The sequence below is a fragment of the Ambystoma mexicanum genome, chromosome 6p (genome assembly GCF_040938575.1).
Source record: "Ambystoma mexicanum isolate Mex_15411 chromosome 6p, UKY_AmexF1_1, whole genome shotgun sequence".
Taxonomy (NCBI): Eukaryota; Metazoa; Chordata; class Amphibia; order Caudata; family Ambystomatidae; genus Ambystoma; species Ambystoma mexicanum.
The window spans coordinates 486,740,475-486,756,659 of NC_090935.1; the positions used below are offsets into that span (position 1 = coordinate 486,740,475).

The 16,185-nt window shown below is 45.7% G+C and overlaps 1 protein-coding gene across 3 annotated transcripts in view; it reads left to right on the forward strand.

Annotated features, from left to right (window-relative positions):
• The window catches only part of DDX4 (DEAD-box helicase 4), a 1,871,246-nt gene that overhangs the window by 890,180 nt on the left and 964,881 nt on the right, over nt 1-16,185 (forward strand). For all 3 annotated transcript variants that reach the window (XM_069627287.1, XM_069627289.1, XM_069627288.1), the window contains exon 9: nt 7,219-7,287. In XM_069627287.1, the coding sequence (XP_069483388.1) occupies nt 7,219-7,287 (69 nt within the window). The remainder of the gene's footprint in view (nt 1-7,218; nt 7,288-16,185) is intronic.

Here is a 16,185-nt window from a genome sequence, read left to right on the forward strand (position 1 = left end):
CCCATCTTACATGGAGTACTGTAGAGGGTTAATTCCTATCCCTTTTTTGTCTGTGCCTCTGAGCTTTATTTTGCTCTTACCACTGCCATCAGCCAAGTCTTAGTGTTATCTACCCTAACTTTTCTACCACGATTATACTTCATAAACATGGTACTGTTTTAGGCTATTATATTGGCCTCAAACTTAAACCCGCTTGACCAAATACTTTTTATTTCGGCTCCGGTTGGGTTTTATCGCCATTTCTTTCTGTGAAAGTCCTTCTTGTGTTTTACTGTGCACGGCAAACCAGGTTTGCCTTCTTTGTTCGCCGAACTTTGGTGGGCTTCTGTCCAGAAGCCCTCCTTTGGTGTGTGGGTGTCTAGGTGGGCTGAATGTGAGGGAGGGGTTTAGTCACCCCCTGCACAGGGTTTCCTTGGAGACCCGAGTCCCAATTTGTATTGATTGGCTGTGGTGGTTGTCCGGCCCGGACAACCCCCCTGCTGAGTGACAGCCAGGCTGTGTGAATGGGGGGATTTTGGAATAAAAGGCAAGACTCTTGGGCTGGAAGTCAGTCGCCACTGGAGCTGCAAGGAACCGAAGAGAAGCGGAGAAGAAGACGGCTGCTGCAACTCCTGAGTCCCGGCGAAGCCCTGCTGCAGTCCTGAGCTCTACCCTTCAATGACAAGAGAAGATCCAGTCCGTAGTCTTCTTCCCTTGAGCCTGGTGGGATCAACAAGCTCACCTTCCATAGGCAGTGGACCCTCTTCTTGGTCGAAATCGCTGCACACAGTTTTAGTGGTCCGGATAGCCATCTGAAGAGCCTCTCCTGTTTTAAAGGAGCACACCTTGTATTGACTGTTGCTTTTGATGCTGCTGCTGGCTTCATCCCTGGGTAGCGCAGATCACTCCAGATGTCCTTCTTTTCCCCATGACTGAAGCTTCAGGAACCGTGAATCTGCAGGAAGTACCAGGAACTGCCGTGGCACCAGCTCTTATTCATACGAATAAGGTACTGTGTCAGACTTCGAGGAACTAGGGTAAACCCCTTTTCTCCCCCCCAAAGGCTTGTCCTCATCGTCCTTCCCTCTTATAACTTTTGCTTCCCTTTTGACAATATCTAAGTACTCCTGGCAACCTCAAATCGTGAACTGTTATAAACTTGTGATCCGTGACAACAGGACCCCTGTCCCATTGACACTGGCGCAGGCCTATTGACTTTTATCTACGTTTTAGAAAGTGTCTCTTGATTCTTTCTGCCTTGACAAAAGTATTGCCTATGATTTTTGTCCCCAACTCTCTTGTGTTAATTCATGTGCTTAGTGTGTTTGACTACGGTAGCATTTCTTCTCGCGGGTACGCTTCTCTTTCGTAAGACCGAACTGTCATTACTGTCAGAAAGTGATTGCGTAACAACCCCCGGTAACATCTTTGTTTCACAACACCGGTATGTCAAATCCAAAGTTATTTACCTTGAACTGTTCTGCACAATGGAATTAGGTTGTATGTAGTGTGTTTGAAGTGTGGTTTTAATTTAATAGAAGTGGAAGTGTTTTGTGAACAGATGGTTTAAAATAAATGTACCTTTTACTTTTTAACCTAAAACCTTGAGTCAGTGTTTGCTTGAGTCACAGTAATTGTAGCCCTTTGTAAGGGTGACCAGACGTCCGGGTTTTCCCGGGACAGTCCGGGGAAATCACCCTCCGTCCCGGGAGTTTTTTCATTTTTGAAACCCCGTCCGTGGTTTGCATGTTTGGGGGGCTACGGTAATAAAAAACATAATTATTTTTCACAACACTTTCAGCTTTTTGAAGTTGGAGGTTTGGCTCAAACCCCTAACCTCCCAGGTACAAGTCAGAAAACGTACTGACTGTGCCACGGAGACTGGCTTGCAAATGGTTGTCCAGCAGGCGATGTACTATCAATTAGAGCTAACACTCGTCTTGAATTAACATGCCACGATTCACAGACAAAACTGCACAAATGAGATTATAAACATTTTATAGAAAGGAGAAGTGCTGGAAATATGGTTGGGGGAGGTTGTGGGGGTGTTTTGGGGGAGGGGCGGTAATTGGTGTGCTGCGATGGGGTAGTCTCTTTTATGTTGGCCGTCCCGGTTTTTTGTTTTGAAAATCTGGTCACCCTATCCTTTATGTAATCTCTACTACTGCTCATTTGCTCTTGAGATAAGTCTGGCTGCTCCGCTACTGCTACCACTCTGTGTAGTACAGGCTTGTACTAAAGGTGAAATTGTACTACCACCTGTAGTCTTAATGTTGTGTAGTGATCTCTTAGGGCACTGTCCAGGATTCTGCCTAACAAACACTGACTCAAGGTTTTCAAGTAAAACTTAAACATTTATTTCATTCTTCAGTTGTATAACATTACACTATTATAAGTAAGTCAAAATCACTATCTTAATAAACCACACAACTTCCCTTAAATTCCAGACAGGTTAAGCTCACAAAATGAAGTGGGAGCAAAATGGCACTCCAGCAATTTAAAAGGGAGAGAAAGACAAAAGTTATTAAAAATCAGATCAAACCAACAGGTAATTACTCAGGGCAGTTGAACAAGAAGAACTTCAGTGAGGAGATCAGATACAAAAGGCTTAGGGCTAAAGTCAATGTCAAGTCTTTTGCTCAAGATCACACAGTTCAGGGTAATTTGCGGTAAAGTTCGTGGCACGCTTTCCGGACGAGGTTGGTTGATAGAAAAGTTAGTTCTAAGAGAAGGACAAGCCCTCGGTTTGGAGAAAGATTTCAAACACTTTAGTCACGGTTGAACGGAACGGACAACCAGATTTGCACAGGACCTTAAAACGGAGAGGGAGCTGTAGCTGAGGCGGACGTTCCTGCAGGCTCACATTTCCTGAAGCGACTGTTGGACTGGCACGAAGTAGGAAGACTGGAGGGTCCTGCACTACCCAGGGAAGAAACCAGCAGCAGAGCAAAGCAACAAATTAAAGGTGCGCTCCTTAATACCCAAGCAGGGTCGGACCTTCCTGGCTATCCGGCCCACACTAGCTCTGTACAGCAAATTCGACCAGAGGAGGGGTCCTGGTTTGCCATTTGGGCTAACTGGTTGGTCCCACCAGCTCAAGGGAAGAAATTTCCTGGAGGATCTTCTCTGTCGGCGGATTCTGGAGATTCGGACCTGCAGCATGGCTTCACCGCGCGATTCAGTCGTCGTAGGGGTCCTCTTATGCCAGTTCCTCGTTGGTTTTCTCGTTCCAGTGGAGACTCTGCTCTTCCAGTCCCAGAGACCTGCTTTTTATGCAGTTTTCCCCCATTCATACAGCCTGGCTGTTGCAGGGTGGCTCTCCTGGCAAGGACAGTCCCCTTAGCCAATCAAACAGGACTGCGACTTGGGTTACCAAGGGAACCCATGGCAGGGGTCCGAAGATCCCTCCCCCACATCCTGCCTTCCCAGACTTTATGGCGCCTTGAGGAGGGCTTCTGTGTAGAAGCCCGCGAAAAGATGGCAAACAAAGGAACCCTCCCCAGTTTTGCACACAGAAAAACACGAGAAAGACTTTAACAAAACGAAATGGCGAATAAACCCAGCCGGAGCCAAAATAAAATGTATTTGGTCAAGCGGGTTTATGTTCGAGGCTAATATAGTAGCCTTAAACATTACCATGCTTTTATAAGATAATCGCGGTAGAAAAGTTAGGGTAGTTACCACTGCCACCAGCCTAGTCTTAATGTAAAGGGAGCGAAACAATGCTCCAAGAGGCACAGACAAAAAGGGATAATAATTAACCCTTTCCAATACTCCATGTAAGTTGGGGTGTACTGGGTCTGTGGTTTAAAGTGACTAAAGTTAATGGCAACTTTACCCTTTTCTGGGGGACATTAGTCAGCCCCAAAAAATGGAGTCAGTGGGAAGTCTCAGACAACCCTGTGTCACTGCATTGAAGGTGCTGTGTAACACACATGAAAATATGAGGCCATGGAGTAGGTGAGGCTCCAGTGCTCAAGATCACACACAAAGTGAAAACACACACAGCAAAACACATGTAAGAGTGGGAAAAATGTTCACACTCTTACCAGGTGGAAAAAATAAATCCTAGGAATCCAGCAAAGATGCTGAGGGACTCAGTCGGTAAGGGAAATTAGCCATTTATGAAAATTCTCCTGAATATGCGTCATAAGTAGGGGTAAAAGTTTCTAAGTGTGAGAATTGAAATTGTAAGTTGTGTATACTGTGTAGCCAGGAAATGGGACTATGACCAAATGTCGAAAGGCCCCAGTCAGGTGTGTGCAGTGTAAATATGAAACGGCAATTATAATTTAGAGGATGGTGCCTAGATGAATTTGTACTATAAGTCGTATGAAAACTAAAGAGAATGTTTTCATTGTGTAGGTTTCACCCATCATGTGTGGGGGGGGGGTTTGACTGTAACAAAACCTTTGGGAGTGTTTTAACTGTTGCCAATTCTATAAAATGTATTCTTTGTGTGGTACAAGGAGACCGGTTAGTTTGACTCTTTTAATGTCCCTCCTGGCCGTTTCTACAATAAACTTGGCTTTACGGGCAGAGAGTGTACATACTCTTAAAGGGTTGGCCTGCTTTTGGTTACAGTGATCAATGGCACAATCCTACGCCGGGCACTATTGAAGTTTCCATCATGGAAAACCTGCTTTGTTGGTGGCAATTATATCTGCCAGGCGTGTGGCAGAAGTGAAAGGCCTCTCCTGTAAACCACCATACCTGGATTTTCACCAATACCAGATCTTTCCTTCATGCCAAAGATTTCCGCAGCTTTCCATTTGAATGAACCTTTGCTTTTTCCAATATTCTTTGGTGTTCCAACTTCTCTAGCTGAGAGAGCCTTGTGCTCACTGGCTGTCACACTTGGGTTTTATATGGTACGCATTAAAAGGGTTCTGAAAGACATCACAACTGTTTGTTTCGTTTGGACCTGTGGGCAAAGGCATCACCCTTCTAAAGTCTTACATTTCCAGATGGCTATCTGGCTGTTTCTTGCATTGCCACCGACTTTCAAAAAGGCCACTACCAGGAAAGCCAAGGGTGCATTCCGCCAGTGCCTTTGCTTCTACCACGGCGTTCCTGTCTGGTATGCCCCTGCTTGACATCTGCAGGGTTGGTACGTGAAAGTCTGTTCCAATGATCATGAGATTCTACTGCATCGACAGGGATGCCAGGGAGTACTACTGTCTCGGCCAGGCAGTGCACAGCAACCTAATTGCACGAGGTGCGTGTTCCACCATAGGTGTTCAATTGCTTCTGTAAAGCTATGCAGCCTCCCATTGGTTGTGTATATGTACTGCTGTGTAATCGTATAAATGAGCATGCAAATCCATGAAAGTTCTGAAGCAGGAAAAGGTACAAGTTACTTAACTGGATCTCTCGTTCTCCAGCAATGGTCTCTTTCATGTATTCACATGCAACCCTCCCTCCTACCCCTCTCAGACTTTTCTTGGTTCCTACTGCCACATTACCTGCGTATCCAAATCTGAACATGGCCACCAGGGGTGTAGCTAAGGAGGACATATGGCATTGCGTGGGGCAGTACGACCCAAAGTGACCGCAATAGGCTATAGAAGCGAGAAGCCGGCTTAGCTTTTAAAGAGAAACTGCTTCAATATTACCAAAGATTCCCAGTTTGACAGGGAATATGATGAGCCTGTGAATCCATCCATGCAATACCCGTGCTGGAGAAAACAAGTTACAGGTAAGTAACTTGTTCCTTCCAACCCCTGAAGACCCACAAAGATGGTGGGTGTGGTCCTCCAACTCAACCACTGCATTGTCAGGAAGACCAAGAAGAGAACGGAACAGGGCACAAACAAAGTCTTATGAATCCACATCCCCCCACCGAGCAGGAAATACCACGCAGTCTGACTTCTGTCTAGAGAGGTATGCACGATCTTCCTGCTTGTTAGAGCTTTGAATATATGCTCGAGGTCCGGGAAGTAGTGGAATGCTTCCGAGGTCCGCAGAACCTGTTTGCAGATGGTATCCTCGATTCCTCCAGTGCACTATTCCGCCCCCACTGCTTTCTTCTCCAGCGTAGTAATTCTGGATGGGAGGTTGACCATGCCGTTTTGTAATTAATGCTTCATTTCCCCTAGCAGGTTGGCAAAACCACTGGCAGGCAGGGCTGGGTCCTCCCATCCAACTTTTGGACAGTGCCCCATAGCAACTACTGTATTGGCCTTCTTGGGTCTGCAGCATAGTCTCAATGGTGCTGCTCCTGGGGTTCTTACCGTGCTTCGCTATCCTTGTACAACCCAACATTGTGGGCAGGCCAAGGGGCCAAGGTTCCCAGAGATGCCAAAACCCCCAAAGTCAAGAGATGTGAAGACCCAGGCAAGGGTGTTCACAGCCCACCTGCCAGCCTCAGCATACAGATTTCCACAGAGCGCACCAAGTGAATGCAGCATGCCCACCAAAGGAGGTGCCAAAGACACAAGGGGGAGAATTGCAGCTGGCACTTTTTCCACACAGGGGCAGCAGCCCAAATGTATTAGTCCATGTACCAGCTGCACACAGTCACCTAATGCAGCCTGCTGCAAGTTATGCTGCTTCAGGGGTTAAACTGCTTGCCAATGAGCTCATCCATTCCCTTGTAGACATCGAAGCCCTTACACAGGCTGATCCGTGTAGCACGGTCGTGTTTGAAACAGCCAAATCGGGGCGGGCAACGATCTCAGCCTGCACCAGGAAGCTCCTACTGAGCTCGCGAGTTGTCTGGCGCCATCTTATTTGCTGCTGGGCCAGAGCTATCGAGGCGTTAACCAGTTATTCAGGGGCAGCTTCAGCCCCCCTCAGCTCCACTATGTGTGCACGCCTGCTTCCCATCACGGCATCGACCTCCGCACTCCAGGCCTAACTGAATCGCGGCAGCATGTCATTGGGCCTGGTGCAATACAGAGGCATCCCGCCCACTTTTTCTTTTTTTAAGAACATTTAAGACCATTGTTAACCTTGTGATGTGACCGGTCCTGGGGAAACTAGGTGGATCTAAGGATAATGCCCCAGCATTTCAGAGTATACATACTGAAAACTCCACTTGCAGCGTAAACTGTGCCAAGGAATTGCACCAGGAGGTTTTAAAGACTTATAATCCATTGGAGGAATTAATGCACCTTTAAAAAAGAAATTATTGAAGGGAGGTAACCTATTTTTGCCCTAATTGTGATTGTTATGCTATTGGCACTCAAAACATCTCTACATCAAGAATGACATGAATTGTTTTTCTTTTCTTTACAGAGGATGAAAATGATGAGCAGCGTTCATCTGATGATTTTGGCTCAAAGGGAGGATTTGATAATCAAACAAGTATGTTAATTGATCTTTGAAAATATATGTACATTAATGAGATTGTCAGTTGCGTCTCAGTGTTTGTAATCTTGCATTCAAATTACGAGTTTGTAAATATTTCTATGGTGCACACTCGGTAATATATACTTCTCAAGCTTGTGGATCTGCTTAGAAACATAGGCTTTGCATAGGCCGACATCTAGTAATAGCTTCAGAGTATTGCACATGAATTTTTTGAATTTCGAAAAGGGTCGTCGATACTAGTCGTGATTGTAATTATATCCTTAGTGTGACGTCGACAGTACTCATCATCCCTCACAAGTCGAGATCCCTCTGATTATTTCTGCCTTTGTGGTTTGACGTGTTTATCATAGAGTCCTGTAGCAACGCTAGTTTTGAGTTAATATCACTTTGTTACATTTTCAACGGTTACAGCCCAATGCTACATCTCGACAGAAGACCTCTCAACGGCTTAAACAGATGATTGTTCCGGCGACTGACTTTAGCCTAGCAGTTGGGAAAGTTGGGGGACTAATATATAGAATGCATACTTCCATTCCCTTTTCTTACTGCTTCCGTTGTGCTGCCCTTAATTTCTCTTTCCAGCATGGAAGAGCTCCATGTAAATTCTTTCCAAAGTGTAACAGAAATTGTCTGTGGAAGGACGGAGTGTGCAACCACTGCCTTGCTTGTGATCATCAGCATACCTTTTGCACATCCTGCAAGCTATTTTAGGCCTACATTCTTAAAGGGGCATCAAACAAAATGGTGGGCGGCGTATGACATGTGCTAAAATGCATTTCTAAACTCTGACCTGGTTGGCAGACCCGCCCTTGATTTACTGAAACAGGCAACATCTGGACGGCAATCAGTCCTCCTTTCATAATAGGGTTACTTCAGGGCCTTCTTTTTTCGTTGTCGCTGGTTTCTCAGGGCATGCTGTTCTCCATTTTGCTAACTATGCAAAAACACATTGCAGCTCTACAGACCGTTACCAACCTTGAGACCTAGCCCAAGGAAAACTACTAAAACATTGTTATCCATGTGCACACATTTCAGCCATCCTATCCACATTCCTCTCGTCTTGCTCATGTTATCTGGGTCCGCGGTTTCCTCCACAATTTAGATTTGTCCAGTTCTGCACTTTGCCACACAACACAGGCAATCCCTATTTAGACACGTTTTTTACCCACTGTCCATTGCCCTACGATTAACACCATAGACCATTGACAGACAGTGGATACATGCTGAGCCAATTTGTGCTTTGGCCATAGTGAGTTAAACCGCACGTTAAGCGCCTGTTGTCTATTTACGATCCCACAGGTCGAATTCCTTATGAGGAGTTTGGATCCTCACTAAGCAAGCCTTTTGCAAGGCCTGGGCATCCATTCTCCTGTGACTTTTAGCAAGTCTGTTCTTGCTGCATACTCAGCAGCTGCAGCCTATTACCTCAACTACCACTACCGCAATGCCTCTCATATCTTATCTATATCTGACATTACAAATCTATCCAAGTAATAGGTAATTGCGCCTATATAGCCTACTGTAGACATAACTAATTTCTTCAGTGCTCTCCTATGTGTATGTGATTATGCTTGCATAAGAGAGCCCGCCTAGTGCCTCTGCTCCCCCCAGTCTGTTATAGTGCCTTGAAGATGTCTCGCCTAACTCTAAAGCGATTGGTGTTTCAGGAGGACCCTTGTTCCTTCCCAACATTCCCCTCTTGTTACTTCTACAGTAACAAACTCATCCACAGCCGAAATAATTACAACCACAATAGTATCAGTTTGAGTTTCGCTGTTTATTGTATGGCAAGGTGCATTAGAACCCCTAATTGATAACCTCATCTTTGCACTAGTAGGTACTACATTGGTTCAACATTTGAGAACTAATTGGAACGTGCAGACGAGAACTAAGAAGAACACGATAACGGGCACCAGTGTTTTCACTGCTGCCCCTAGCCATGACGGGACGCAATAAAAGGCAAGCGATGGCCAATCTGTGTTCTGAACTCCACCTTCTTGATTCATTTGAACACCTAGATTGTGCACCGCCTTGATGATGTGGTATAGTGACGTGTTCTCGCCATCCTTCGGGGGTACAAAAGTGCTGCAGCTGCTACCCAATTTATTACACACGCCTTCTATGGCTGTTCATCGATCCAGCATATAGCGGTTCTGCATCGTCCTGAGTCGCATCGCACAGAGCTCTAGGTTGATGGCGTTGAACCCATTCTTTGTATCATTGGTGAGCTGGACTAGCTCCCATCGGACGATTTGAACCCACTTGGCGTTAGCAGCTGCCTGCTTGTAACCCAGGAGCCAAAAAAGATTAAAAAGAAAGTGAGATAAAAAGTCAATACTAATCAGGTACTCCGACTCCTTTGAGCAGTGTGGAAGAGTCTCATGAGGTATTGTTCAGTCTCCCCTTTCTTTTCAGCTGTTGAAATCGTTCTTTTTCTGGCAGCATTCAAAATTCTTGTGTGATCTGCAAGTGTCTCTCTGCTTCTTTAGGTGCTGGAGTGGTTGTTGGCACCTTGACAGGCAGTTCTTTTCCCTTCAGGTGTTCTTCCTTGATTACTAGTAGTGCTGAGTGCAGGGTGGCCATTGCACACTTGCCCCTCCAGGATGATGGGAGGTGCAAGTGGGCTTGTTGGCCTGTTGGGTGTCCTGACCCACGTTTGAGCTATCATGCTGCAACATTTGGTGCTGTGGGCTTAGAAAATCCAAGATGGCCAAAAAGCCCACATGTACACCAGAATAGGACAACTGTGCAGTACTGGCATGGAAAACATCATGATGGCCAGAACTTCCCAGAAAATGCACAGGGAAATGCATGAAGAATAGGCTGCCACCCATTTTTTCCTATGTTGTGAGCACAGGAGGGCACTGCCTAAAACCACCATTGGGCTATCCACACAGTAGCCTGAAACCATTGGGCATGGCAATGCTGATTGCCAAAAGCAACCCAGAACTGTGGGGAATTCATTTTCTTAAATCCCAAAAATGGTTGCATTACCAGTACTCACCACTATCAGAAAGCCGGCGTTTTAAAACCACCAGACTTTTGTATAAAACGGAACAAATGAAACAAAACCAGACCAAGGAAAGACTTGCTAAGAGGTGGGTACAATGTAAAACTATATACTGAAATGACTTGAAGGAAGTAATTATTTAATGTGTATGTAAAAATTGTAAGTGATTTAAACTGGGAACAAAAAAATGACATGTAGCTAAAAACTGGCTTAAAGAGATTCCAATTCTGCCTGACATCTACCCCCACAGGAGTTAAAACCTGCTCAGCCACTCTTCCCCTTGCCAAAAGGAGTTGTCACCTCTCTGATTAGATTAGGGGTGGAGCAGCTACAGGGAGTTGAACAAAGGCCTGTCCTGGACTCAGGCAAATGTTATATTGGGGGCGTCGTAAAAGTGGCTTCCTCTTGGCAGAAACGGGGAGGGGCAGCCCCCTCTGAGGACAGGCTGAGCTTAAAGAAAGTGGATAGACTGGTTTCTCCACCATGTGACCTTGGAAGACACACCCCTGCTGGCCAGAATATGATTTTAAGAAAGATGTATAACTCATGGTGCGGACTTGTCAAAATTATCTAAATGATACCATAATTCTTGTGATTTTTCTGTGAACATTTTGAGATGCGTTAGGACCCTGTGGTGTATTCTGGGGGGTTGCTAGCGGAAAGTAGGGTCTCACTCCAAATGTCTGCATGTTAAAAATCTGACACTTCATCAATTAATGTCCATACTCCTTGCACACTATTAGGGAGAATTCTCTGTTTAGGCTGAATTTCCCTACCTAGTGAGTCCCCCAGCAGCTTTGCTGGATTTCTGGGGTTTCTTTTTTTCTCCTGCCAAGAGTGAGACTCTTTTACCCTCACTCTTGGACATGTTGAAGTGTGTTTTCTTGGTTAAACCTTGTGTTGAATGGGCTATGGGGTCTTTTACTCCATAGGGCCTCATGTATTTTTGTGATGTGGGTTACACAGCACCCTCTGTGCCGTGACCCAGGGGTGTCCTAGGGACTCCCCAACATAGACTCCATACCCTGGGACTGACTACTGTCTCCCAGGGCATGTAAAGTCACCAAAGACTTTGCTAGTCTTGAATCCTGAACAGAACCAGTACAAACCATCATATTGTGGACGTACTGGCTGGGGCAATTCGATTGCCCCAGGGTCTGTTAGTCGAGGGGGCACATCTCCGTCCCCCCTGATCGAGTTTTGGCTGGTGGCAGTGGAAACTACTTTTTATATTCGACCGTGAATATTTCCCTATGGGATTTCCCATTGTTTTAGGCTAACACATTTAATTATTTATTTACGGTAGCCTTAAACATACCGCCGGTATATATATTTATTATTATAACTCCGGTTGGGACTTTTTGCCAAAACTTGATTCTAAAATGGCGTTGGCGTTCGCCTCTGTAACTCTGACCCAAAGTGGAGCCCTTTGTTCCACTTTTGGCGGGCTTCTCCCCAGAAGCCCTCCAAAGTGGTGCCACTCTGTCTGGGGTACTTAGGAGGGGTGGAGGGGGATTTAGGCACCCTGGACTGAGTTACCTTGGTAACTCAAGTCGCACTCCGTCCTGATTGGCCCAAGTGGTGAGCCGGCCGGCTCAACACTTAGCATGTTTGAGTGACAGCTAGGCTGGGTGAATGGGGGTTTGCTGCATAAAAGCAGGGCTTTGGGGACTGGAACTTCAGAAGTCGCCACAGGACCAAGAATCCGACGAGGGAAGAGCTGAGCCGACCTGCTTCGACGACACCACCCGGTGGAGCCCTGCTGAACCGTCTCACCACTTTTCCCGACGACCGAGGAGAACTCTTAACGGAGTGGCTCCTTCCCTTGACTGGTGGGGACAACCAGTTTTCACCTTCTTTTCGCTTCTCGAGGTATCTCGTGGCCGCCTTGCCCGTGCCAAGCACCCCGGCAACCGGAATACCACATTTTGACCCCTAACCGCGAAAGTCGGTACAACCCTTTAACCGGAGGACTCCGCGGTTGGTTTCTTCCCGGGCAGTGCAACGACCTTCTTCTTCTGCTCTTCAGCGAGAACTTCTTCTCCCCTGACCGACGTCGAGCCTTGCTGCCACTGCCTGGAACAACTGCCACCGCTGGAGGACCCTTTCCGCTTAAGGTACCGTGTTCCGCCTGGCTTCCCTTGCCACCGACTGTACGGGGTAGATTTAGCCCCCGGCTTCCGAACCTGGGAGTGCCTGGAACACCCTGGCTAAACTTTCTAAGCCACTCTAAACTCTTTCTAACTCTTTGCAAGACTTTGAATCCCTAATAACAGTGTGATCTTGGGCACATTTTCGCTCCGGCTACTCTAAGAGTGGGCCCTGCCTAGTGACTTTTGCTCACCTGTGACTTTGTGCTTCTTTGAGCCTATTGCAAGTGTTCTGGACCTTAGAGTGGTGTGTTTAACCCATTTCTGTTTCTTTTTTATCCCTTCCTTGAACCTACTAGAGTGTCATCTAACGTTAAGCGCTCACCTCTGTTTTAATTATGTGGTGTTAACTTAGAGTTGTCTAGATAGGAGTAAGGGTTGAAACTGCTTTCATTATAACTATGTTTGAAGAGTTTTTACTATATTTTGATAGAGTGATTTCAACTTATGTGTGTAATAAATAAATAACTATATACATTTGACACCAAGCTCTGGTCAGTGTTTGCTTGTGCTATTGTATTTGAGTACCTATTGTGTATACTTTACATACTGCCTAACTCTTCTTGAGGGGAGTCTGACTGCTCAGCCACAGCTACCAGGTAAATCTGGGTGGTGTGGACTGCTACCAAGTGGGTTTACTGCTATACCTGTAGTCTTAAATCTTTTGCAGTGTTCCCCAAGGGAACTGCACAGGTTTCTGCCTAACACACACATGTGTAAATTTGGGTAAATGTCCGATATTGCAAAACCAGTTAAAAAGCGCAAAATGTTGCCATTTTTGAATGCAAGCCCGCAGGAAGACTAGAGTTTGAACAGAGTATACCTCATGTGATATGTGATGGGTGCATGTAATTTTAAACAACTGTGTATCTGTGCAATATGTATTTGAATCAAATATAGATTTGTGGGCAAACTGACCAGGGGAGGATCCTCTGACCCATAAAACCTACAGCATCACTCTGACTCACATTTCCTTCCCCCAATCATGGGAGAGGGGAGAATTGGGCCAATGACAAGTAGAGAGGGGCAGGCTTAGCTAGGCCCAGGCACACACCCATTTTCAAAACACATAAAAAGAGACTGCTGGGACAGGTAGAGACATTCAAATCCAGTTGCTGCGGAGCGTTTTGCCGGACCACACAACATCCAGAAGATACCAGTTCCTCCAGTATGACTCCAGCTACATACTCCAGAACCTAGAACGTATACTTTAGAACCTAAATCAGAGGACTAAAACCACAAGCTGAGTTCTCTGCAGCAGGCCTCAAATCATTGCAAGCTACTCACAGCCGGGCGAGCTGCTTGAATCCCTGCTTGAATCCCTTGCCCTTACTCCTTATACTTTTGCCGTAATCACTGCGATTTGGTTAAAAATCCAGCCACGTGCAACCATCAGCAGTCATTTCTTTCCTTGCTAAAAATTCGTTTGCCTCTTAATCACCATCTCTGAATCATTGCTCAAGTGAGCCTGAAATTATCCCAAGTAGCTACCACTCCCCTTGAACCTCCTAAAGGGAATTAAACCATTTTCAGCATATTTCTCACTTCATTGCCATCAACTTTTAAAAGCATTTTGGGCCTGTGTTTCAAACTTCTATCTGTGGCCTAAGCTTGCTGGGGTGAACTGAATTATATTTGATTGCATTCCTAAGAACTGTGTGTTACTTTCATCTCCTTCCATTTCTTAATTGCATAGGGGAGGGGGGTGAATTGCCAGAGAAAAAGTGATTTTATCTTTTGCTAAAATCATATCAAGTATTTCTGTACTGCATTTTATTCCTCATTGCTTTTCCCTTGAAATCATAAAAGTAGTTTTGCTACTTTATCCATCCTACACTAACTCCTCATTGATTGTAAAGAAGTGTGCTAGTGCCAGATTACCCATTGTTGATCAACATCATATGTCTAAGTGTACTATTAGATATTAATTTATTATAAAGTGATATATATATATGTATATATGTATATATATATATTGTTTAAATTCTCAAATAAACCTTTTAAACTTGCAAAACAGAACTACTTCTTGGCTCAGTGGGGTCAGGGGGATTCTAAGAGAGGGGTGTTATATAGGGGTAGTCATCCAGAACTCATGAACTGGACATAAAGATATATCAATAAGGGTTTCCATTCAGTATCCCAGACTAGGCATTGACTTAGCTGTAGTGTTGAATTGAATCTTCTTACAGGCCACAAACCCAATAGTAATCCATCACTGCTGCTGTACCTTTTGTCATATCGGAATCACAAGAGTGTAGTTGTACTGTGTGTTTGCGCCAAGAGGAACTGTTCCTTCATTGCTAAAACAAAGTTCATAGTCATGTCTCTATGTATTCTCACTGGCTTCTCCATTATCCCAATCCCTGTCAGTCTTGTGATGTATTGGGACCATATTTGTGCACACACAGTCTCTATTCTGGCTATTATTTCTTTGCTGTACTTGATCAGTCCATCTGCCGGGCACCTCACTGTGGTACCCAGCCTTTTGTTAACATGTGAGGGACCTCCCACGGCAAAATATGGTGCTCTTTGACACTTGATGTATTTCGTACTGCCATTGCATCACGCTTGGTCTAAATAGGTGCTCTTCAACTGCACAGTGTGTCCCTGGAATGTGTCCTTTATCCTACATGGTGCAAAATGTACCAGACATTGTGATTCTATAATTGGGGGTGGTCGTGGAACTAAAACCTTAGGAGCCACTGACACATGCGGAATGATAGCAGACACTAAACAGTTTTCGTTCATCACATTCCTTCCCACAGTATGTATATCGGAGTACCAGCTATTAGACTACTTCACATGTTGAATGTCAGAAATGGCATCCAAACCCTTACATAAATCATACTTCATTCATACTTCCCGTCTTACTGGTCTAAAAAAATATGTGGGTGGCCGGCAAAAAGTGAGACATCGTTTGATTCTTATTTATTAGACCTATTCATACTGTTAATAAATCTACTAACATTATTTTCTTTTATATGTAACTGTTCATCCCCCACCCCCCTTATATGGCCACCCCATATAACAGACAAACCTCCATACACTCCGACAACAACCACTAGTGTCACACAACAATATAATCACGAAAGCGCTGAGACTGGAAGCAGACCTACCTCTTTCCTCTACACCCTATCTGGCGTTGCGAGTGCTCTCACAGACTCACGCCAGCAACGATCATCACGACGCGCTTCCTGGAGGAGGCGCGGCATCGCTTGGACACGTGATCTGATCACGTGATCTGGGGCGGATTCAAAGGACGGAGATTGCCGCCCGTCCCGCTGAGTTCTCATTCACGAAAGCGCTGAGACTGGAAGCAGACCTACCTCTTTCCTCTACACCCTATCTGGCGTTGCGAGTGCTCTCACAGACTCACGCCAGCAACGATCATCACGACGCGCTTCCTGGAGGAGGCGCGGCATCGATTTATTACCACCCTTGCGGCGCTAAGCCCGGCAGGAGACAAGCCCATCGGCTGTTGTGCGGCTGTTTGGCGGTCTGAGGTGCACCCAACAGGTATTTAACTAGCGCGCTTCCCGCGCACCTATACCAGCAAGCAACAAGTATAACAACCGTAATGAGACTGCGCAGCTCGCCTCTCGAAGAAGACATGGATGTACAAGAGGGGTCCTACATAGAAGCAGAGTGCGCGCCAGGGAGGGGGGTATCCACAGTCCCTGAAGTAGATTCAGTAGACACACAGGAGACGCAAACCCTTACTGATGCACAACA